General features: G+C 46.8%; 3 protein-coding genes across 3 annotated transcripts; 2 read left to right on the top strand and 1 right to left on the bottom strand.

Moving 5' to 3' along the window:
- The first annotated feature begins 4,827 nt into the window (after positions 1–4,827).
- LOC126561548 (vinculin) lies at positions 4,828–9,977 on the top strand. The gene is made up of 3 exons (XM_050217761.1): positions 4,828–4,904; positions 7,081–9,801; positions 9,870–9,977. The coding sequence occupies exons 1-3, from the start codon at positions 4,848–4,850 to the stop codon at positions 9,975–9,977; spliced, it is 2,886 nt and encodes a 961-aa protein (XP_050073718.1). The 5' UTR covers positions 4,828–4,847.
- Positions 9,978–12,548: 2,571 nt separating this feature from the next.
- Positions 12,549–13,758, bottom strand: LOC126562492 (2-oxoisovalerate dehydrogenase subunit beta, mitochondrial). The gene is made up of 2 exons (XM_050219011.1): positions 12,857–13,758; positions 12,549–12,776 (listed from the first exon to the last, which is right to left on the bottom strand). Exons 1-2 carry the CDS (start codon positions 13,724–13,726, stop codon positions 12,549–12,551), a joined length of 1,098 nt encoding a protein of 365 aa, XP_050074968.1. The 5' UTR covers positions 13,727–13,758.
- Positions 13,759–15,479: 1,721 nt separating this feature from the next.
- LOC126561317 (uncharacterized) lies at positions 15,480–24,214 on the top strand. The gene is made up of 8 exons (XM_050217391.1): positions 15,480–15,609; positions 16,559–17,061; positions 17,139–18,298; positions 18,380–19,260; positions 19,701–20,934; positions 21,001–21,205; positions 21,281–21,436; positions 22,922–24,214. Exons 1-8 carry the CDS (start codon positions 15,501–15,503, stop codon positions 24,167–24,169), a joined length of 5,496 nt encoding a protein of 1,831 aa, XP_050073348.1. The 5' UTR covers positions 15,480–15,500; the 3' UTR covers positions 24,170–24,214.
- The last annotated feature ends 437 nt before the right edge of the window (positions 24,215–24,651 follow it).

The raw sequence follows: 24,651 nt of genomic DNA, 5'->3' as shown, positions 1-24,651 counted from the left end.
TGGCGTGAGCAAAAAATAGTTATTGCTTCCTACGGGAAACTTGTTGTTCAAGGGATTTTTTAGATCCAAAATACGTTAACAAACCTCATTCGCAGCTTAGATTGTGGTACAAGAAAGTGTGTAATTTATATTTATTAAAATAGCATAAAAGTTATATCAGCCTATCCGCAACAGATTCCACGAAACGGTAACGTGAAAGCGAGAAAGCAATTGTAAGAAAGAGTGAGAACGTGCCTTCTCCGTAAGAAGATGTAAAATCTTGGAATGTACGCTGATCGCGCCGTTTTGTAGTGAGCAAGAAAAAGAGAATTTTATACTAACAAAGAAACAAATTACTTCACACGCACACGTCGACACCCGCGGTATTCTCTCGCGAAAACGAATGATCTCATCTCATGCCAATCGCGCGAGTCGAGCAAAAGCAAACCTTCGCGCGTTAGTCTCACTTCGATAGATTCCACCGTGCAGGTGAGAGGTGACTTGAGCGGTAACTCTCGGTGCGCGTTCTTGGTTCAGGGTGGTGATAATTTAGATCGTGATAACATTTGCTTTAACCCCCGTTGTAAGCATTTCCAACCGTACGAAGCGTTTATTAAAGAGCGCTGTTCGTGTGTGCATTCGAAGGTTTTGTGTGCTCTAGAAAATATTAAACCAGCAAGGAATGGATGAATCTTCTCACTGTGAGTCAACGTGACCGCATTGTGGTGATCTTCGAAAAGTGCAATGACTGCGCACCGCCTTGTTGATCGCGTGGTCAGATAAAAAAAAACACACACAAAAAAGCGCGTGTGTATTTGTGTACCGCATGCATGTGTGTGTGTGTGCCAGTTGTGGGGTCAGAAAGAAAAAAAGTGTGACCGGATTTAGTGCATTCCCAGCGTGTAATGAAATGAGTGTATAATTATCGATGACCGAATGCAGTGGCGAATGTGGTAACAGTGGCACACAATTGTTTATCCCGGTGGAATTTTTTCCGCACCGTGTGCCAGTAATAACGTGTTCGGGTAAAAAAAGGACATGATCTCAGTGGTGAAACGTACCGGAAATGGTTGTGCTACAATGGATTGTCTCTGAGCCGAACCAGAACCAACTCTTGTGCCAACTGTGTGCCCCGAGCTGAAGTTATTGGAAGTTTCACTGATAAGGCGTAACAACGCACCTTTGGCATGTTTGTTGATTTGGTTACGAGAAAGGCTGATAAAAAGAGCCACAGGGGACGTCTATAAGCAAGGAATGAGAATATTTTTTGAAAGTTGATAAATATGAGAAATCTCATCCAACTTGCTTGCCAAGGTATCGTTATCAGCAGTTTCCTTGGTGTTTGTGGGATAGTGTTTACTTATCACCTACCTATGTATTGCAGTTATTTCTCAAAATAAATTTTAGTCGCAATATGCAACTGTATCAAGTAAAAAAAAAGATTTTTTGACCGAAGAGCATTTAAATCTATAATGAATAATATGTGGCTCCGGCTTTACACGTGAGACCCGGGTTCAAATCCATTCCGAACCTTCCCCCCATAGTGAGGACTTGACTATCCAATTTACTCGGGTATCGGTAAATCTAGTAAGTCATTCCCGATGGCCGGCATAACCTAGAAGGTCGTTGAGTAAAGAAGAAAAAGGAGAAAATGTGGACAGAGCACCGCTTTTTTTATACCACACAAACGTGTTGTAATTGTTACAAAAATGTCATGGAAAATATTTGTTTTTGGGAAAATCGTTTCTCGCTGTGTACCGTGGCAAAAAGACACAAAAAAGAGGTCCAGTAGCGAAGATCTAACCAGTGGGTAAAGTAGCTTTAAGCGTAGCAGGGAATCACATTTGGAGCCCATGATATTCGTGTTAGGGACCGCTGCAAGGAACTCTTTTGGTGTGGCTTTTCTGTGAAACGGGTCATCTGGATATCGGATCGGAAAATGGACAAACACAACACGATTTTTGATTCATTTTATAGAAGCTTTGAACCTATTGGCTGACATAATTAGAGGGTAAATGGGTAGAGGGCGGATTGGCATTTTCCAATAATAATAGTCGACGCGTTCTTTAGCCATCCAAGCACATCTGGATCCTAATTAGAAAGAGCGAGTGTCCTATTTTGCGAGCGTATTTCGCATATTGCTTGTTTTCAAAGGCAGCCAATCGGGAGCTACTATATGTATTGATTTTTCTTCACACAAACACGCATTTCCGTAACATAACCCTGCAACCATATCCCAAAGCCAATGCCACTGGTTTGCTGTCCAACTTCAACAAACGTAGCAAACATCGGCAGGAAGCAAGGAAGCCACATTAGATCCACTTTTCCTTTCGCGATTTGGAAAGAAAAATTGTTTGGTGCTTCTTCTTTTTTTTTAAATCACAATCGATTCGCGCGATCTTTACGCTCCTTGTGTGGGAGAATGAAAAAAAGGGGCCAGTTTCAAAAATAAGCAACCTTCAAACGCTGTAACCGAAACAAAAACCGGGGAATAAATAGACCTCTCCTCTCGGCACACGGTACGCGGCACATAAACAATATTGTTGCTGTATTTATGCTTGATGATCACCAACCTACTTGGATCACCCTATGTGTGGTACTGCTAGAGCTGAAAAGTATTCACCTCCAGTAGATCACGCCTACCTGCGTGAGGGTTGTGTTCAGCCAAACCGTTTTCCTTGACTGGTCTGCGCGATCGCGATCATACACTTAGGCTTCGGTGTGTTTGTGTGTGAGAGGTTTACTTCTACTTCTTTCTCTATTAATAAACACCAACGATGGCTGGCTTTCCTCCGAGACCCTCATGTCCCTCAAGGGCGGGAAGAGGGTGGTCCCTGTCACCTGTGTCGACCTCCAACAAAATCCGCACCGGACCTAACACCCGGGCACCGATAACTTCAACTGTGTACCGTTTGACAATGAATTTACTTCTGCTGAAGGTTGAAACGATGGTTGCGCCCACATTTTCCAATCGCACGTGGAAGCGAGGACAAAGAGTGACCAAGTGTTTCTTAGCAGGATGGCTGGTTACGAGACGCGAGAAGTTTATCACAGCAGCAGCAATACAAACTTGACTCGTTCCGAATGCGAGAAGATTGCAGCGTTTTTTTGTGCGTTTGCGTGGGCAGAAAATTGTCCAAAGTGGACAGCAAAATAATAATAAATGAAGTAGGATAATTTAGCAGGACAGTAGTAGAAGCAGCAGCAGGTTTGCCTTTTTTTTGTTCGTCCATAAATGGTGCGCGATATCTCAGTTTCCCTTGTGCCATGTACGCGATCTTCATCGGGAGACACCATGTGGTTTAGTATCGAATTACGTCAGATATTTGTTGGCGCACTATCATCAGGCAAGTCTACCCCTCATGCGACGGGTTCCTTCAACTAGCGACTAATTTTGCATTACCTTTTGGTGACGTATTGGCCTGACCCCGTTTAATTGTCGCCCGCTTTGGGCTGGATAAACACTGTCGTCACTCTTGGATGTGGAGGAAGGTGACGCATAGATTAAGCATGGACTGGTTTAGCACAGCGTTCCACAAACGGAACGTCGACGACGAACAGTGTGGTGGAACCACAAAAGGAATTGCTGACGTCGACTACACCGGCCTATCTCTTCAATGTCAAGTGCATGCCCTTGCCGAGTGCCGTTTTTTATTTTATGCTATTGTGTTGGGGGACGCTTGATGCGGAATAGCTTGAGTCGTATGTTTTTTTTTCTGATGAAGTGCGGTCTCCATCACGTCCGGTGACACCTTCACCTTCGATGCTTTGAGGGTTCTTATTTTCTCGCCCGAGTACCCGAGGTTGTGTGTTTGGAGACTTTCTTGGGAGAAATGGGTGGAAATGGGGCAGGAAGGATGGTCGTCTCAAGGGTTGCGACACACCGACGTTCCATGGCCCATGTTGTCTGAGCGACATGAAAGAAAGGGGCGTTAATTTATTCCCGAACAAAGTTAATCGAAGGTAATCCCTTAAGAAGTTCACCAGAAGTGTGGGTTGTTCGTGATGGAACGAAAGCGATCCGTAGTAGTTGACATCAAGAAATAATTCGAAAACTTTCGTCCGCTACTTTACCGCTACCAATCACAGCATCAGGAAACCATCTGTGTCGCCCGTTCGATCTGCCGAAGGCTACGTTTTATATCGATGCTGGTCCATTTAAAAACCATAGATCCCAGTCACAGAAATCGTTTCGTCATCGTCTATCTTCGAGCGACCATATGCTGGCTCGTTTTCCGTTCGCGTTTGCGGGAGTGGGCGGGTTGGGGCCGCCTTCTAGCTCTAGTGTCCGACGCGTGTCTGTCCATTTTCGGACCTGTCGGAACGCTTTCCTGCTTGCCATGTATATGCGTGTGCGTGTGTGGGAAGACGCCACACGTTCCAAATGAGAGGGGGCGCGAAAAGCGAATCAGAGCGTATCGCGTAAAGATCAATCAAAAGTATATCACCCCAATGTGTGCTTTTGTCGCGCGATGGTGCAGAGCAGCGATCGTCTAGAGGGCGTTGTGTGTGGCCTACGGAGGAATCTTTTCGCTTGCAAATGACGGTCCCAGTTGTTGGCTTGGTGAAGCGAATGGTGCCGTCCGTGTCTTCTATTCGATTATCGGGCTAACTCAATATTCTTTCTTTCCCATATTTTCAGATTTATACCTCCTTGTGATTCTTCCGGTTGAATGATTCCCGGGGCAGGAAGCAAAAATACATAAACACACACACGGACACATACACAGCTACGAGCGACGTGCGGAGATCGAGTGATCGTTAGACGAGACTTCAAGAGGCACAGACAAGCACAGGCAGAGTAATCTGCAATTGCATCATTTCTATTCAACCAAACCGCAGAGCGCAGCAGCAGCAGCAGCATCAAAATGCCTGTCTTTCATACCAAAACCATCGAGAGCATCTTGGAACCAGTGGCCCAACAGGTACGTAGCAATAGAACGAAGAACGAACGTTTGCAGGGCTGCGCTTTAGGATTTTATTTTTATTTACCAACAAACTTTTCCACACCCCGTGCAACGCGAACCGGAAGCCGTTGTCATTAAGTCTCTGATCATCCGTCGATGGATGATCCGACACATTCATCATGGCGGGGCAACGGAGTTCGGGGGAGTTTTCAAGTGACGCCAGACGCACAGACACACCAAGAGCGGCATTATGCTGCGTGTTTATGGAAGGAATTTAATTTTAGCACAGACTCGGAAATTTTGAATGTGTCCGTTGAAGAAATTGCAGTTGTGAGTATGTGCTGATATTGTTTCGTTCGACGCCAAACACACAGCACGCGTGAATCAGCTCATCGGAGGATGAATGCGGGTTGCGAGCTTCCGTTACTACCATATGTTGTTGTGGGGGAGACCCTGCATGGGTTGTTTTTCACCAAGACGCCCGTGTCCAATTGCTCTCAGCGTCAAACGAACTCATAACCCTAAAACCAAGGTACCAACGGTTTGTGGTTGTTGGCCCTCCTTCTTCTGGTTGCCAAAAATAAACTATGAATCACTTGAAAACTGAAGCGACCACTCGGGAATCCGCTACGCTGTTGGGTCGAGAAAAGCAAAAACACCAAGCCCGTTTGTTGGGGAGAAATTCGAAGCGAAACACCGCAAAACACCACGAGAAGACGGGCGACGGATTGCCATTATGCGTGTGTGTCAGCTCATTGGATGCGGTTTTCCTACATTACGGTGTTTTTTTTCTTTTTTATTGCCCATTAAAACGAGACAAAGTCAGTCTTGCATGTCAGTGTAATCTTTTCCTTCCGTTCGAAGTGCTCGAACAACCTGGGCGACATTTCCATTATTTTGGCTTGTGTTTTAGAGAAAAAATCTTTCCCGAAGTAAACAAGTTATCTATTTTTCATTTCGTAAAGTAATAAAATGTCTTTACAATTGCATACGTTCCTTGAAATGCAACGTTGGGAAAATTAAACTGACTTCAATTGACGAGGCGTTCTCAACGCTTCAGGCGTTCGACTTTTGATTAATAGAAATTAAATTGAATCGACACAGTCAACCTACAACTACTGGGTTGATTGTTTTCTTGCCTAAGAGTGCCGTCACAATTCTCTTAACCCCAGAACAGTAGAAATTAAACGAAATGTGTGTGCCTGGGTGCCACTGAACTGACGGAAAAAAGCACATGAAAAATTTAATCAGAACGAGGGCGAATATTGATCGGATCTTTGGGGCGGCGCGCGTGTAGCGAAGGATAATTTGGCATCCTGTCAATGGCGGTAGAGAGTGAAGCAAGAACCCCAAAAATCCTTGGCCCCAGTGTACGGTGATGATGCGGAGGCGTGGAAGGTTTTTATGGGTTATTCTGCTTCGTCTTTTTTGTGGTTCTTTTGCACCGTTGTCGAAAGACGGCGACTAATCGTCGCCTGGCGCGATTGGCTGTTGTCCAGCTGTCTAAGCTACTGCCCGTTTCCGTAGGTCCGTCGCATTTAATAAAGCAAAGTGCCATAGGTAGATGTTTCGGGCAATTTTTCAAGCGTGTGTATTCCACGTGATATTAAAACAGTGATGTCAAACACCTTTTGACTCGCGGGCCGCGGGCCGCAAGCAGGAGTTTGCGAGAGGTCCTTGTTAAATCCACTTCGGTGTCTTCGGAAGGAAGATTCCTACGTCCTACTAGGGCTTATGGCTTATTAACTAGACTTGTTGATGTCACGCAGTTGGATAATCAGGTTCTCACTATAGCTGATCGTTCGGATGGGCATCAGTTCGGCAGGACAGATGCCGTGTGAATACTGGCGCCGCTGTCGAATCACTAGGATATTAGGATAATAGTGAACAGACGAACCAAACGAATCACCAAACGAGTGTTGTGCGCTGCAACCTCCTAGGTGTGTGAGCATGAACGGTAAAGTACGAAACGTGTCCCAAGAAATGACAATTCATAGTGATATGCCAAATTACACTACAATCAAGATCGTACCGTGGGAAAATAAAACATTTAGTTGCATATCACCAAAACAAGACGTTACACTTCGAAAGCAAAACATCACAGGGCGCGATTACTCAAACGTAGCATGGTTTACTGATAACTGATGCAAAATAACACGTGTCTTTCGATTACCCCCCTTCCGTCAACCCTTAGGTCTCCCGTTTGGTCATACTTCATGAAGAAGCCGAAGATGGCAACGCAATGCCCGATCTCGGCAAACCAGTGCAGGCCGTATCGCTGGCGGTGACGAACCTGGTGCGCGTCGGCCGTGAAACCATACAGAACTCGGACGACGACATACTGAAGCAGGATATGCCTGCATCCCTGACGCGCGTAGAAACGGCCGCCCAGCTATTGGAGGAAGCATCGCTCATGCTACGATCCGATCCATTCTCCGGACCGGCTCGCAAGAAGCTGATTGAGGGTTCGCGCGGTATCCTGCAGGGCACGTCGTCGCTGCTACTTTGCTTCGACGAGTCCGAGGTGCGCAAGATCGTGCGTGAATGTAAGCGAGTGCTCGACTATCTGGCCGTCTCGGAGGTGATTGATTCGATGGAAGATTTGGTGCAATTCCTGAAAGATCTGTCCCCGTGTCTGAGCAAGGTAACGCATCAGGTCGGTGCACGCGAGAAGGAACTCACGCATCAGGTGCATAGCGAGATATTGGTGCGTTGCCTGGAGCAGTTGAAGATCCTTGCACCCATACTGATCTGCAGCATGAAGGTGTACATACTGATCGCGGAACAGAGCGGCAAGGGTTCGGAAGAGGCGGCCGAGAATAGGAACTATCTTGCGTCTCGAATGAGCGAAGAGTTGCAGGAAATTATTCGCGTGCTGCAGCTTACCACGTACGACGAGGATCAGAGCGAGCTGGACAATCTGACCGTACTGAAGAAGATTCACAATGCGATCAACAACAAGCTCGAAGCGGCCAACGAGTGGTTGCGCAATCCGTACGCACTGCGGGGCGGTGTCGGCGAGAAAGCGTTGCGCCAGATTGTGGAGAATGGGATGAAGGTGGCCGATCGCTGTTTGCCGCAGGATTCACACATCCTGCGCAAGTTGGCCGGCGATATAACGGCGATGACAAACACGCTGTGCGATTTGCGTCAGGACGGTAAGGGCACTACGCCACATGCAGACAACATTGCACGGGACATTCGTGACAAGCTGGGCAGCTTGGAGCAGTCCGTGCTGAACGCGATCATGGGTGTAGACAAGGCAGGATTGCAGCAGACGGCCCACACGGTGCAAGGTCGGCTGGAGCAGGCTTGCCGGTGGTTGCAAAACCCGGCCCGCGATGATCGAGGTTTGGGTGTGCGAGCGATCGCACTGATCGTGGACGAGGGTCGACGTGTGGCGGACGGACTGGGCGGACACCAGAAGGCGGAGATGGCACAGCTGTGCGACGAGGTCGAACAGCTGGCGCACGACTTTTCGCAAATGTGCGCCAACGGCTTGGGACACACGCCCCAGGCACAGGAATTGGCTCGCCGGCTTAACGAAAAGTTGCACGGGCTGAAGAAACAGATACAGGACGCTGTAGTGAACCGTGTGGTGGAAGATTTTATTGACATCTCGACTCCGCTGAAACAGTTCATGGAAGCGGTTGCTCAGCCGGACGGAACGCCGGGACGTGAGCAAAACTTCAACCAGAAATCAAACCGGCTGCAGGCGTTCAGCAACCGGGCCTCGAAGACGAGCCGTATGGTGGCGGCGGGTGGATCAGGTGGCAACAAAAAGCTGGCGGAAGGGCTGCTTGCCTCAGCGAACCAGATCGACAGCCTAACGCCCCAACTCGTGTCGGCCGGCCGTATCCGGATGAACTATCCGACGAGCAAAGCGGCTGAGGAGCATCTGAACAATCTGAAGCAACAGTACGCCGATACGATCCTGCGCATGCGCACACTGTGCGACCAGGCAACGGATCCGGCCGACTTTATCGAAGCGTCCGAGAAGCAGATGCAGAAACATTCGTTCCTGTGCGACGATGCGATCCGTACCCGGCAGCCACAGAAAATGGTGGACAACACGTCAAGCGTGGCACGGCTCGCTAACCGTGTGCTGCTTGTCGCGAAACAGGAAGCGGACAATTCGGAAGATCCAGAGTATATCGGCCGGTTGAACGGGGCATCGGATCAGCTGCAGGCTTCCATCTCGCCGATGGTACAGGAGGCGAAAAATGTTTCGTCCAACATAAATGATCCGGTGGCCGCTTCAAACTGGCGTGAAGCTAATCGGGCGTTGCTGCAAAGCGTACGGAACGTGCGAGGTGCTGTTACACATGCACCAACCGTACCCGAGATGCCGGATCTTTCGCAGCTACACTTGAACGAAGCTGTCCCGCCACCAAGGCCACCGCTACCACGCGAGAATATGCCACCGATGCGTCCACCGCCGCCAGTTGCCGAAACGGACGACGAAGACGATGTGTTCCAGGCAGGCAGCATGCCACACGCCAACCAACCGATCCTGATGGCTGCCCACGGACTTCACCAGGAGGTGCGCCAATGGTCGTCGAAGGACAACGAAATCATTGCTGCTGCCAAGCGTATGGCCGTACTGATGGCCCGACTTTCCGAGCTGGTGCGAGCAGATTCGAAGGGCAGCAAGCGAGAACTGATTGCGACCGCTAAACAGATCGCCGAAGCGTCCGAAGATGTGACGCGCCTAGCGAAACAGTTGGCCCGCCAGTGCACGGACAAGCGCATCCGTACGAACCTGCTGCAGGTGTGCGAACGTATCCCGACGATCGGCACACAGCTAAAGATTCTGTCCACCGTGAAGGCTACCATGCTGGGTGCGCAAGGCTCGGAAGAGGATCGCGAAGCGACGGAAATGCTTGTTGGAAATGCGCAAAATCTCATGCAGAGCGTAAGTTGATGAAAGGTGCAAGTGTGTGTGTGTGATGGTGGTTTCCTGATTCATCCTTTTATTTACAGGTGAAAGAAACGGTGCGAGCGGCGGAAGGTGCCAGCATCAAGATCCGTTCGGATCAAACCAACCAACGGCTACGCTGGGTACGTCGACAGCCCTGGTATCAGTACTAATGAGGGCTGCTTTCCCATATTGTATTGTCCGCCTAGCTCTAGTCCTCCATCTTCGTGTCACCCTATTTGTTCATCGTTGCCCCTTACTTAACTGTTCGACCGTCCATATCCACCACCAGTCTTCCGTGTTTTGTTGTTTGCTGTGTTTCTGTCGTCCGTAACCAATCGCAAACAAACTCCATATTTCGTTTTCTATAAAGCATATAGCAAATAACTGAGACCGCCAATAATATAACAACCACTTTTATGTCCTATTTTGAAAAAGCTGATAACGATACTTCTACTAGGTATAACCTTACCAAATTTTGGTAGAATGATCATTAGCAACAGAGCAATCTATAGCATCATTGTTTTTGTCCGAAAGTTCATCAATGATTGTGTAATGATAGAAAAAAACCTGAATTAAGTTTAAAAATTTTTCTATCCAAAATAATCTATCTTTTTACTAGCACACTTAATCAATCGTAGAGTTAAAAAGTGTGCAGAAGTGCAATAGCAGGTGGTTTTATTTCTTTGGCGGTCTCTTTATGCTCCAGCGTGCTAAAACAAATAATAACAGGAAAGGAAACCGTACAAGGTAAGACCATGAAAAGTCTATAAACCGCACAACAATTAAGCGAATAAGTATGAAACAGACGAATCAGGAAGATATATATGCAATATACGAGAGAACGTGGGTGAAAAGGTTTAAAAAGAGATAAATTGTTGCCAAATATGTTAAGAAAACAAAAGAACGCAGAGGAAAAAAAAATTATCGCCCCCGCAACTACACGTTGGGAGGTTTTATAAACGCGTTATCGACATAAAGTTTTATAGTAGTTAGAACAGATGGAAAAAGCAATTACCTTAACAAGCTTTAATAGAAGAACAACAACAAAGAACTCACACACACACGCATTGAAATATGTTTGTTAATGGTGGTTTGTTTTGAGTAGAAGTTAACAAAAACCTACAGAACAACGAAACAAAATAACGGCCAAGATATTTATACACAAAAATGGACAAACAAGAGAAGTAAAGAAGAAAACACACGCACACACCACAGTTGAAGATCGCCCTTGAGAAGGGAGAGCAATTGTGAAAAGGTAATATGAAAAGTGAATGAATTTTATAACAGAATTACTTCCACTACCCGCTGTTACTACTTTTGATTACTTAATGTTTGTTATACTTTTTCTGTGGCAGCGCAGCAAAAATCGTTTACTAAATGTTGTGCTAAATTGAACTAATGATTTTTACCAAGTAGTAGGAAAAATGTGTGTGTGTTAATCCAGCATAGGTTGAAGCAAAAAGGGGGAGATCGAGAGGTGAGTTTGTTATAATATGTTAACCCAATCGAATGGGTGAGAAAGCAGTTTGAATTGTTCTTGTAATTGTTTTCGATTAGATTCGCTCGATCTGTGTAAAGTAGTGCAATAATTTAATGTAAGTTAACTAATGCAGATATGAAAATGGAAACAGAAAATTAATCACTAGCCACTCTCTCGACAAACACTCACACAAGTGCGATCGTAGGTTCGATTTGTTTAGTTTTTTTTAATTAGTATATAAGACATCTTGTGGTAGTGATTAATCGCTAGATCGATTTTTAAACCAAGCGAGTGACTTTTCTAATACCGTTCTAAGTGCGTTTTGATTTGTTCGGTTTTACCCACTCCTCTCCCTGTATAAACCACTAACGTTACATTTTTCGTCGACAGAGACGACCCCCAAAAGGTAACACGACAATGATAGAATACGTCGAACACAGTGCGTGCGTGTTTTTGTGTGTGGAAAACGCGAACGCTCCCTATAACAATCAAATCACCTATTTTTGTAGATGAACTCAACCGAAGTAATAGTGGGAATTGTCTAGCTATTAGTGGACATCCGTGATAGAAAGTGCAACCAAGATGCAACAGACAAAACACAAAGCAATCTAAGCAACATATGATGGTTCCTCTCGGCAATGGCAGGCAGCAGAATCGCGGGATGTTTGTTTGCACAACCGTTGCAACAGCAATGCAAATACAAAAATGCAAGAAAATGTAATTTCCTAACTTAAACCAGCACACGAAAGTGAATAGAATTGTTGTAACTATTAACAAGTGCCTATTTATCGTTGTACTACTACTACTGACGCAACACACACTCACTCACTTGCATTCTATGTTTATCTTTTTCTACCAATTTTTTGTTGTTTTCTCTTCGATTTATAGTGAGAAAATATATTTAAAAACAAAACATACTAGCCCTTGGTGTAGCTTCCATTAGTGGGAAAGAAATGATTGCGGGTTCATATGATCGGATGGCTCTCCAAAGAAATATCAGATAATTAGAAAACGTTGCAGTTAGGAAAAGGCTTTTATAAGGCACATTGAAGTAGTTTTTAACGATGTAACAGAGCTGGATAAACACATTAATCGAGCCCGCTAAGAACGCCAGCACGGCCCATCGGGGGATTCGTCAAACATAAATGCATCCCATTGCGTTGGTTCAACCAACGATGACGACGATCACGAATGGAGTTGTGGAACTTTTTTTTAAAGTGAAGAAATAATCGAATAGCTCCCTTCACTGGCAAAGGCCTCTTTAGTAATCGATCAGCTTTCGTATACCCGCCAGACAGCGGTGCTTGTCGGGAATGTAGAATGGTTCGAATACGTGCGGGAACGGTGTGTCCCAACCGGTCACCCTCAGCACCGGCGATTCCAGATGCAGAAAACATTCTTCCTGGATGGTAGCGGCCAACTCGGCACCGAATCCGTTCGTCAGCGGTGCTTCGTGTGCGATCAGTACGCGTCCAGTTTTCTTCACCGACTGAAAAACACAGTAAAGCAGTGCATTAGTGATGAATTTACCCATCACTACTAGACAGTAAGACGCCTCGTTTCACTTACGTTACAAATCGTTTCCTTGTCCCACGGGAGGATCGAAACGAGATCGATCACCTCACAGCTAACATCGAGCTCCTTCTTTGCCATGTTGGCCACTTCCTGCAGCACGTGAATCTGTGTACCCCAACCGATCAGTGTGATGTCGGTTCCAGCTCGCAGCACGTCCGCTTTACCGATCGGCGATTCAAAAGCAGCGACCGGGACCTCTTCCACCGCAGCACGGTACAGTGTTTTCGGTTCGAACACAATGCACGGATCATTTTCCTTCACGCAGGCCAACAGCAATCCCTTCGCCTTGTTCGGCCCTCTCGGCACTACCACCTTCAGTCCAGGCGTGTGAGCAAAGTAAGCTTCAGGGCTTTGGGAATGATAGCAGGCACCATGCCCTACCGCACCGCACGGTGCACGGAAGGTGAGCGAACCGCAATCGTACAGATTTCCGCTACGGTACCGATATTTAGCTGCCTCATTCACAATCTGATCAAACGCCGGAAAGATGTAATCGGCAAACTGCATCTCAGCGATCGCTTTCGCACCCGTATTGGCCACACCGATCGCAAACCCTGCAATACCTTGTTCGCAGAGTGGCGTATTAAAGACCCGCTGCTTGCCATACTTTTTCTGCAGTCCCATCGAGCAACGAAACACGCCACCGAACGCCACGTCCTCACCAAACACCAGGGCCGATTCGTTCTGCTCCAGCGCTATATCCATCGCTTGGTTGATGGCCTGGAACATGTTCATCTTCTGTGTGGGCCCTTCGACCGGTGGCTTAGCATCGGGTTGGTACACAAAGTGGGACGAATGGCGCAGCAATCCATTGCGTGGGATGGTTTTTACACTGGCCGCGAACGCTTTCTGGAGCACATTCATCTACGGCAATCGATTGGAAACGGTGTGAAATTATGTAATTGATAGACCCCATTACTGGGCCTGTTGCTAAGAACTGCACGATCGCGCCACGATTGTTGTTACGCGAAGCAACTATTGCACGTTGAACTTCCATAGCGAAAGTGTTGTATTACTTACGATTTATATTCGATGCAGGGAAGAGATTTATTGTGAAATGATGAAAAGAAAGGGATTAATTGCCAACAAGTGAAAACATGCGTGAGCGAATGAAGCAGTGTAGTAAACAACTTGTTGACGAATTCTTATCACGCAGAACACTTGTATGTGATTGGTACGTCAAACTGTGGCACAAGCGGAACACGCCAGGCTGGTCAGTTTTCTTTACATGCATTTTAGTGGAGTAAGAGAAAATGCCCACCAATTATTATTATATTTATATTATTATTATTATTATAGTTATTTATTTTTCAAATCAATAATTTCTGTATTTTTGAAAATTATTGGGATATTCTGTCCTTCGCAAAAGAGGGATATTTTTATTGACAGCTATTTTGACAGCAAGGGTAATTTTTCGCTGGAAAATGTCAGTGAAAAGAATGACGAAAATGAAGTGAACGGAGCAGGCGACTACGGAAACAAAGGCTGCAGTCCGTTCTTTCGCAATTGAATTTTCTTTGGAAAGCACGGAAAATCGGCTCCTTTTCCATCGTAGTGCGTGCGTGTGATAAGACAGTGTGGGAGTGAAACCGTTTCAAAGTCTTCAGTTCGTTTTGGGTGTTGTGCTTGCTACACGTAAATATATCGTGCCTTTCCTTCATTGCGTGTACGAGAAAGGGTGTCCCGTTTTTGGGTGTTTGCGGAAAGTCTTGCCGTGAAGGTTCGAGACATTTGTGACAAACGACGGCGCAGTTTCTAGCGATTTCATGGTTGAGGCGTGTGCGTTGTTCTTACGAAAAGCAGGCAAATTGTTCTTTTCCTCATTCTTTTGGAGCGCGGTGGCTACGAAAAACACACTCACGCTCACCCATACACACAAAGCACAAAGCTTCTCGAGCTACACCGAGAGAAGAGAGCAGCATAGTGTCTTGTGAATGTGTTAATGAGGTGGCTGAGCCTCGGTGAAGTGTGAAGCACACAGATGATGGGGTGTGATTGTGGGCAATGTTTTGTTTACGTTTCGTCTCCCGTATGATTAACGCGAAGCACATTGGCAAATCACGTCACCCTCCCACTGTCTTCATCCTATTTCCAATGCTCGGGCCGAATTGCAGCGGTATTATTAGTGAGAGAAGAAAGAGAGATCGTTCTGTTCTTAGCCACCACGACGAAAAGTGTCTGTCTCTTCTATTCTGTTGTTCTTCGCGTGCATAATTTGCTTTCAGTTTCTTTGCTGAACGTGTTTTTCTTACCTCCCACATTCCCATTTTTACACACACATTGGCAGTTTTCATGAGGCAGTCTCAGCTGTGAGCAACGAGCCACAACAGTGAGAAAAAATAGAAAAATATCCCGAGCGCAGTAGCACGGGCAGCCAGCAGCAGCAGGTCGTGTGTCGTGTTCCCGATGCAGTGGATTGTTTTCGGCAGCATATCGACGGTTGTTGTCCACCTTTAAAAAGGAGCAGCCCGGCGCTTTTCAATTGCATAAAATTTCGTACGAGAGTGCATCCACCACACACAGTAGTTGCCAGGAGGTGAAGGATGTGCAGTGAGTGAAATTTCTTGTGTGTTGTGTTGGCAAACGCAGCAACAGCAGCAAAAACAGCAGCGGCAGCAGCAGCAGCAAAGCAAAAGCGATGACGACGACGATGGTGGTGGATAACTTTGAGTGTGCTGGATACACGTTCTACTCAAAGTTCGATTCCGGTAACCTGGGAAAGGTTGAGCTGGTACGATGCTGTGAAGGTAATTATCAACGTTCACGATCATATTTTCATAGATATCATGCTATACTGCACGGGAAAATTTGCATCACCGACGGGAAAATTTCCATCACCGACGGGTCACCGCAAGTGCAAAATCGATCACATCACCGCTAGAAAGAAACAGCTTTCTACAAGTGTTTTCGGTGTCGCCAACTTCGTTTTCACTTTGCAATCACCACGGTATGCAATTAGAATTAAGAATCGGACTGGTTGACCCCGTCGAAAGCAAAACAGTAGCGGTCGAGGTCGCCCCCCGTTTGGTATTTTTTCCTGGGTGGCCGACTGTTGGCCTGGTTGGCGCTCGTTACATAAACAACCGCACCACACATACACACACACATACATTGATTCGCGTGTGGTGCAGCCGGACAGCCATAAGCGTGCGGGATGTGGATGTAATCTTTATTTTAGGATACACGGATAAATTGTCTCGCAACAGGACGCGATATAGACGCCATGTGTTCGAGTGTTTGTAGTACTGCTTCGGTGTCCCCTATTTGCCTCTTAACATTTAGTAAGTTGAGCAAAAAGGATTTTACGGTACGGTTGGCGTGTGTACATGGAACGGATCGATACGAAACCAACCGGAACGCTCTAAATCTTTTGATTATTATAGCATGACATCAATAAATCGTTGTTAATATTACCCCAAAGATAACGCTTCTTCACGTTTGGATGTGTTGAAAAAGAAAACAAAACAAAAAAATCACCAATCAAGTCACAACACGAAAGGAAAAGCTCCGCTGCGTGACAGTTAAATCGATCAAATCAAAGTAGCCCAAAAATCAACAAAGCCTCCTGTGAGGTGCGTCGAGGAGGGGCTGACGTGGTGCGGTGCGGACAATGTTTCAAATAAATAACCTAATTCTTCGCTATCTGTTTTGGGCTACGATTTTAATCCTTTTGCTTTTCCCCCGTTTGATTTCTAGGGCTTGGCATCGTTGGCAACACGGTGTCGAATGTATCGGGCGGTGTTCCCGTTATCGGTTCAGGAAGCAATCAAACCGTGCCGGGCACGGGCATTACCAGTGCTTCCGCAATAGTAGCTGCAACACTCGGTATTGGTTTGCAACAGCAACATCATGGACTGCTTTCGTCGGCTACCGGAAGTGGTACAACCGCAAGCGCCGCTGGGACGTGCTCCCTTGGCATGCCGATCCCTTCGCCCACACCGCATGCAACAGAAAACCCGCTGGTGGAGGTTGAATTCAATCTGTGGACACGACCTGACTGTGCTGGCACACCGTACGAGAATCAGAATCGCACCTGGTTCCATTTCGCGGTGACGGGTGGCCGTCCGAATCAGATCGTAAAGTTCAATGTGATGAATCTGAACAAGCAAGCGAAACTGTTCAGCCAGGGCATGCACCCGGTCACGAAAGTTGGCCCCAATGGGCGGTGGGAGCGAATCAAAGACAAACCATCCTACTCGGTAAGCCATCGTTTGGGACAGGAAAATCGTTTTCGTATTCGTCTACTAATTTCGTGTTATTTGTCACACCTTTTCAGATTACGAACGATGTGTTTTTCATCTCCTTCTTGCACAAAGTGCCAGAGGTGGGTGGCGATCAGACCCGCATCTATTACGCATTCACCTTTCCATTCACGTACACCGAGCTGCTGGAACAGCTGGCCACATTCGACCGAAAGTTTGGCCGGCATCCGTTCGAGCTGAACAAGATGGCGTATGACATATCGCAAAAGTACGACGCACTCCCGGCGGCCGGCGCGGAAGAGTCGAAAAACATATCCAACCTGGCGCCACATCGTCGGAAAGGGAAGCTTTCGAAGATGGAGCGTGTCGATCGTACCAGCCCCGAATCGTTCGACGAGACGGCACGCGATGGTGTTGGTCAACAGGTAGTCAGCAGCAGCGTGCCGGTTAAGGAAACTGTGTCCGAAGCCAACAAACTGCAAACTGTACTATTAGGAACTTCTTTGGTTAGATCCGGTGGAATGGTTTATGACGAAAATACCTCCGAATCGATGCAGCAAATAACGAATCTTGTAAATAAGGTGAAAATCGAGTTACCGGCTGCTACCGGCGGTGGTATTCCCGGCGCAGAACCGAAACCAGCAATCGCACAAACGTCCACATTGGCGTGCTCAACGAAACTGAAGTTACCCTCGTTTCATCATCAGCTCAACGTGGCATCATCTTCTTCGACGACGACGTCCACAGCGAATCCTCCACAGCCCGAGGACGATTCAAAGACGGATCTACGCGATGAAATTTATTACTGCCGCGAGCTACTTACGCACTCGATTGAACGGCGCCGGATCGAGCTACTCACGATCAGCTCGTTTCACAAGATACAAACGGCACGAGAGGTACGCCTGCGTAATCTGTTTCCGGACGAGGACGCTCAACGCTGCCATACGTTTAAGGATAAGAAAATCGTTTTCATCTCGTCCCGCGTGCACCCGGGCGAAACGCCGGCCAGCTTTGTGCTGAACGGATTTCTCAGCATGCTGCTCGATCGGAAGAGTGTAGTGGCGCAGACGCTGCGGCGGATGTACGTGTTTAAAATTATTCCCTTCCTAAACCCGGACGGTGTGTACAATGGGTTGTATCGGTCGGATACGCGTGGCCACAATCTGAACCGGGTGTACATAAGTCCATGTCACGAGACGCAACCAGCGATCTACGCGGCCAGAAAATTGATTCGGTTAGTTTTAGAAGTAGATTTGCGTGAAGAATTAGCGCGAAGACTAAAAAACTTCTTTTTTTTTAATTTAATTTTTCCTAGATACTACCATCTCGGTGTAGATGAAGTGGAACCTTATGAGATGGAAAAGGAAACACCAGCAGTACCACTATCGTCTGATGTACCTGTTGCTGGTCTTGCAGGCGCATTAGTAACGGTGGAAGGACATTCCGCACCATCAACGGATGCAACGGGTGGCCGTGAAAATTTGCCACTGAAAAAAGGTACACCATCGACTAACTCCCTAACGGTAACGAGACGAAACAGCCCCCACAACGCACAGGTCTCGCAGGTTAATGCTTCCTGTACTTCAACTACAACAACAGCTATCACAACTACCACAACAACTACTACTACTAACACAACACACACTCAGAAAATGAAACTACCCAAACTAACAGCCTCGTCGGTCGATTCGGCCATAGTTTCCAACTCAAGTTCCGTGCTTGCTCTCTCTGCCACGACTCATCCAGTGAAGCGTTTGTCCTCCACCATATCGCTGGAAGGATCGACCCGCAAACGACGCACACCACCGCCTTTATCCAGCACACCATCCGTTCCGACCATTCCGAGTGAGCGAAGATCGGTAATCGCATTCGTAACACCTTCAGTCGAACCCACTGCCAGCTTGTCGAATCGTACGAAACCAACTGGCCCAAGCGGCGCATCGTGGTCCGATAAAATATTCGGTAAAATTCTACGCCGTCGACGGGCAAAGGCTGCTGCAACTGCATCATCCGATGGTGTATCTGCTGTCGGTGGAAAATTGTCCCCAATAGCGCAGACCCTTCCAAAGCCTACGTTACCGTTGCCAGCAGTTGAGGAAGAAGCGACTGCAGTAGTAGTCACGGCCAATTTGTCAACTTCCGTCGCTAATAATCGCACGACAACCGCTTCTAATGCATCGTCACCAATCACCGATGGTATGTGGGGCCTTTCCATGGAAGAAGAGCTCGCTCATCAAATTTGCGTCACGCATGTTTCACGCATGTTTCGTCCAGATGTTCAGAATAAAACTTTGGAATTTTCATTCAACACACATCCACAGAATTGGCAGAGCAAGACATTATTCAATGGATGAGATATTCCAAATGAAGTTTTTTCTTCGTAACACTTTCACACCGCGTAATTTGCTAGCTACGACGCATTCTAAAATCGATCACCGTCATTTAGCATGTTCGCTTGCTTTTTTTGTTTGTAATTTTTTGGTTCCACTAAACGAATGACTAATCTGCATGACACATAACGAGCTGTAAGGACGCTTCATACGGACGCCTTTTTTAATACGGACACCGTTTCTTTTTTTTTTCTCTCTCTCTCTCTCTCTCTCTCTCTCTCTCTCCCTCTCTCCCTTTCCTGACAGAATCGGATTCAGTCGAGCAAGATACACCGGCAGCGTCTGATTCCGGATTCAGTGAGGCAAGCTCCACGTCCTCTTCGCTCACTTCGAAGGTTGTTTCGTCCTCGTTGCCCACCCAATCGTCTGCCGACTCATCTGGCGGTTGTCCTCCGGCCGAGGAAATTGTCCCGGAACCATCAACTCCCGCCGTCGTAGTGCAACCACCTTCACTCGTTGCGGCCGCTACGACAGCCGCAGCACAAGTCTTTACCGAAAAACTCATTCCGGAGCTGAATCCGATCGTTAGCGAAGGTAGTGCCATCAGTGCTGCCGCCAACCTTGGCCAACCTGCCTCGGTCCGTTCAAGTAGCCGCAGTGGCTCGAGTTTAAGCTTGAAGAAATCATTGCATACGGTCGCAGCTAGGGTCGATACGGGGAAGGGATCGAGTGGTGGAAGTAAGGGTGGATCACATCATAAGGGTGGCCACGTGCTAAACAAATCTCATCAATTTCTTGGCGCTCCATCGGGGACGCTCAAGTTCAAGGAGTTTTTGGTTCATCCACACCACCATCATCACCATCATCATCATCACCATCACCATCATCATCATTTGGGTGGTGGTGGAGTAGTAGCTTCGACTGCACCGGGTAGTGGAGGAGGTGTCGTGCAAGGACAAGTCGTCGCTACACTGCACGGTGGCAAGATGGCGCTTGGGCCGTTTAAGAAGGCGACTGGTAGTGGCAAACAACAAACAACGTCTTCCTCGACATCTTCCTTGATTGGTGTGAGTGGAACCGGAGGTCGAGCTGTTGCTGTTGGAGGAAGTGTCCTTGGCGAGACTGGAACTACGGCATCGGGTGGCAAAAATCGTCCCCAAACGCCTCAAACAAACAGCCATTATCGATCGCACCGCAACGAGTATCTGAATCCGATGATTGGACCAGGTGGCCCAGGGGCTGGAGGAGTGCTAGGAGGTGGTGTTGGTGGCGGGCCACGCAGTTTGAACATTAGCATGGACTTTTTGGCCCAACTGGACGAACGGCACGATCGGGTCTTGTACGAAGATCGCAGCAATCTGTTCATGTATATAGATCTGCACGGACATGCGTCGAAGAAGGGCGTTTTCATGTACGGCAACCATCTGCCCAACACGGTGGAAGCGGTGGAGTGTATGCTCTTGCCACGTTTGATGAGTCTCAACTCGCAACACTTTCATTTCGATGCGTGCAATTTTAGCGAACGTAACATGTACTACAAGTGAGTCCAGAATTACCCGTAGCATGGAGTTTTCCATTAATGCGTGTTCTGTTCTCTTTTCTCTAGAGGGAAACGGGATGGGCTGTCCAAGGAAGGATCGGGCCGTGTAGCAGTCTACAAAACGACGGGACTGATCAAGAGTTACACACTGGAATGCAACTATAATACGGGCAAATGTGTCAACATATTGCCTCCCCGTGGCAAGGAAATTGTTGCTAAAACGACACACACGCTCGTACCGCCCAAGTACACACCGGCCGTATTCGAGGAGGTAATTTTTTTTGCAAGGACACACGTCCAAAAACTCCTTTTCTATACGCACTAACATTATATTGCACACTTTTAGGTTGGCAAAGCACTTGGACCCTCGATATTGGATCTAACCAACTCGAACCCACTGTCTCGGTTACCGAACTGCGAGTTCCGGACACTGCAAGGGCTAAGGAATGCGCTACGGATCGAGATCGAACGCGGCTCGTCGAAGGCACGCGTCACAAATAAGGTAATATGTTGTCCGCGGGCAGCGCTTCTCTTTGCCGACGCATTCCAACAACATCATCAGCCGCAGCCACAGCATCAGGTTGCCTAGATTGTGATTGGGTGTGTGCGCGTGTGTGTGGATCTTTTCGTGATAGTTTTCTCTCCATTCATTATGTACATTTCTCGTTACATTGGGCATTTAGGATTTTTGTTGTTGTCATCTTATCATGATTTTTTATGTTTCTTTTGGAGGTTGTCATTGCGGTAGACTTAAAATTAATTCCTGACGTTCTTTGTGTGGGAGAGGCACATTCGAATGCCTTGAATTAAGTTAGACTTTAATTTAATTTAATTCATGGCGTTTTTGTGTCCGAGAGGTACTGTAAAACGTCGTGAATCATGCTGAGAGTACTTAATAACATTCATTACGTGTTTTATTTTTGGCATCCTCTTTCTGTCCTATCGGTCGTTTATATTTTTTCTTCCTTTTATTGCTGTTTTTGTTTCCCTTCCTTTAGTATGGTGATATTGTAGGTTACGATTGGCTTTGATAAGCCATGTCCCTCTTCCTACCGGTCAGGAGCAACAGACAGAAACTCCAAGATTCTTTTAAAGATTGTCCTCTTAACCGAAAACGAAAGATCTGGTGTTATAATCATATACATATCTTGCAACTGCTTCTAATAGCGCACTACTACAGCAACTACAAATAACAGTCGTGCAATGCAATGCAATACATATGATCTCAATGTGGTCACAATGCAGTAATGGTGATGGTGGTGGGTGAAGAAAGCGCTACGCAACAGTCACTGCAAGGAGCGGCTGTGAACGATTAAATGCTGCCACGTTGTACTGTGTTCTTGCCCTTTTTACTGTCCCTTAAATTGATTTATATCTTGTTAAAGTTTTCTCTTCTTTTCCCGCGGTTAACGAACAAACATGTGTTAATATTTATATTATATTCATATAGCGGAATAATAAAGTTATATTGTTCGATTGTGTTTTCTGTTCTGCTTTCTTTTCGGCTTCGGTTGGTTGGTTTTGAATTAACATTTCTTTTCCTCTCACTAACTAAGTTATAGGTAATTTGTGTTGTGTTTTTCATATCCTTCGGTGATAATCTGATCTGGTATCAGAAGGAATCTGAAATTCTTTCATTCCTTCTACTGTTTTATTTAAGGATTTGGCGGTTAAACTAACTCTCTACGAGTTAATGGTGGCAAAATGGGGTTATGTACTATTTTAAGCTTTATTGTAAATATAGTTAATTAGTCTTTCGCACTTTTTTATAAACACAAGCAGCGTTTTTTTTTTAACTGTCTAACCGGTAGCGATTTCGAGAGCGAATGTAGTAGGCTGCGGATATTTCATTCATATTCATCCTCACATGCATACCCAAAAATACCTACTAGATGCACACCTTTCATTTACACATTCATTTTCTGTTTCTCTTTTTTGCGATCGGGGATGATCCCTCCACATCCATCGACAAATATGCGTCTGGCAGACCCAGAAGACCCACACGAAGCGGCTCGCCAATCAGTTGTCCTGTTCGATAGACGTTGCGAAGGAAAACGCTATCCAGTGGGATCCACACCACCAGCACTCACTCATCTCACCGGTTGGACTCGGTGCCGGTGGTCAGTCCGTCCCCACCGTTGTCGTCCCAACGTCGGTGGTACAGAGTGGTGCAAATGTTTGTAAAATTGTTGGCGACACTGAAATTTCGACGACCCTCGGCACTGGCGGTGGCAATGGGAATGGAAATGGTGCCACCGGTGGTGGTCTCACGCTGGTGTCTGGTGCCGGATCCAGCGGTCGTCAGGTATTGAAAACGACAGGCTCGTCCGTTGTCACACTGAAAACGTCAGCTCACGGTGCCGGTAGTGCCGGTAGTGCCGGTAAGATCTCTCGTAAAGTTGGTGCCTTTGGTAAGCCCAAGAAATCGAAGGTACTGTGCGACGTTGGAGGCGGAGGTGTTGGTGGTGCTGCGGGAGTCGGTGGAGCCGGAAGTGGCAAGAAATTGCAGGAGCTAATGCTTCGCAGCACAAAGGAACAAGTGCCTCGCAAAAAGATCAAAGTGTCCCCCCAACAACAATGCAACACAATGCAGGAGCTTTGCTTCAAAGGCAGTCTGGGATCGGGTTCGTTGCCCAACTTTCTCACCGTTGTGCCGGGGACATTGACCGATCTGCCCGGTACGCTGGTCCCCGGGAAGAAGGTCAAATCGGAAAGCAAACTGCTGGACATGAACGATATTATGCAGTGTGACGATAGTTTCGATGCAGCACCATGCTGTTCGTACACTGCTGTTCCGCTTGCGTCGGGCACGATCGTTACCACAGCTGGTGGAATTTCGAAGTTGATCTCAACGTACACACAGGCCGGTACTACCGATCTACACACGGGGACGGTGTTAAGTGCTACGGCGGATGAACTGCTCAGTCTCGGATGCAGTGACGTTGTTACGTCCCCCGTCGGACCCGTAGCGTCACTGGAGAGTAGTGGTGGTGGTGGTGGTGGCGGCAGTGGTAGTATCGCAAGTGGTAGTGGCGGTAGTAGCAGCGGAGAAGGAAAGAGTGGCAAGTTTGGCAAGAGTACGCTCAAACCGTCGAAGCAGACGAAGCTGGCCAAATCGACAAAATCGGGCACCGATACCACCGGAAAAAAGCTGCTTAAGAAGAAGCGTTCCCTCAAAACCGACTCGACGAGCTTGAAGCGGAAGAAGACACGCGTTAAGCCGGCACTGACCTAGACAGACGTGGTAGTGTAATCGGATGCCGGGTGCTTTTTAAGCATATTTATTGTCAGGAAGAGAAACGGACGAATCAGTATATTTACCCGCTTCATAGGAACTTGTGCCGGACTGGATCCAGGCGATCGTTCAATTGACTCGATTGACTTGCCACTGAAAGTGGAGACTTTATTATTACGTGCTTTTGTTTTTATTTTTTATTTGTGTTATTATATCCCAACATTAAAATTTTCTGTGGCGCAAGTGTGATATTTCTGTGTCTGTATTATACGTTTATATTAATCAAAAGAGAGTGCGAAAGAGCGAGAGAGATTTTTTTTATAACTATTTTACTGTAATCTTTTTGTTGCTTAACTTTTATATTTTTGTTTTTTTTGTTACATCAGTTAAAGCGAGAGTGTGCAAGTGCTGCTACTACGACCTACTAAAATGATTCTCTCCAAACAAGAACTTGACACGAACTTGTCACGTGTTCACGCAGG

The sequence above is a fragment of the Anopheles maculipalpis genome, chromosome 3RL, assembly GCF_943734695.1.
Source record: "Anopheles maculipalpis chromosome 3RL, idAnoMacuDA_375_x, whole genome shotgun sequence".
In the NCBI taxonomy this organism is placed as follows: Eukaryota; Metazoa; Arthropoda; class Insecta; order Diptera; family Culicidae; genus Anopheles; species Anopheles maculipalpis.
This window is presented reverse-complemented; position numbering and strand designations above follow the sequence as displayed.

Bases quoted from the DNA above. Each gene is read 5' to 3' on its own strand.
- LOC126561548 (XM_050217761.1), top strand. From the start codon at position 4,848: ATGCCTGTCTTTCATACCAAAACCATCGAGAGCATCTTGGAACCAGTG. The intron at 4,905-7,080 runs GTACGTAGCAAT...GTCAACCCTTAG, and splicing joins TGGAACCAGTGGCCCAACAG to GTCTCCCGTTTGGTCATACT. The intron at 9,802-9,869 runs GTAAGTTGATGA...TTTTATTTACAG, and splicing joins CGCAAAATCTCATGCAGAGC to GTGAAAGAAACGGTGCGAGC.
- LOC126561317 (XM_050217391.1), top strand. From the start codon at position 15,501: ATGACGACGACGATGGTGGTGGATAACTTTGAGTGTGCTGGATACACG. The intron at 19,261-19,700 runs GTATGTGGGGCC...CTTTCCTGACAG, and splicing joins ATCGTCACCAATCACCGATG to AATCGGATTCAGTCGAGCAA. The intron at 21,206-21,280 runs GTAATTTTTTTT...GCACACTTTTAG, and splicing joins CACCGGCCGTATTCGAGGAG to GTTGGCAAAGCACTTGGACC.
- LOC126562492 (XM_050219011.1), bottom strand. From the start codon at position 13,726: ATGAATGTGCTCCAGAAAGCGTTCGCGGCCAGTGTAAAAACCATCCCA. The intron at 12,777-12,856 runs GTAAGTGAAACG...TGTGTTTTTCAG, and splicing joins ACAAGGAAACGATTTGTAAC to TCGGTGAAGAAAACTGGACG.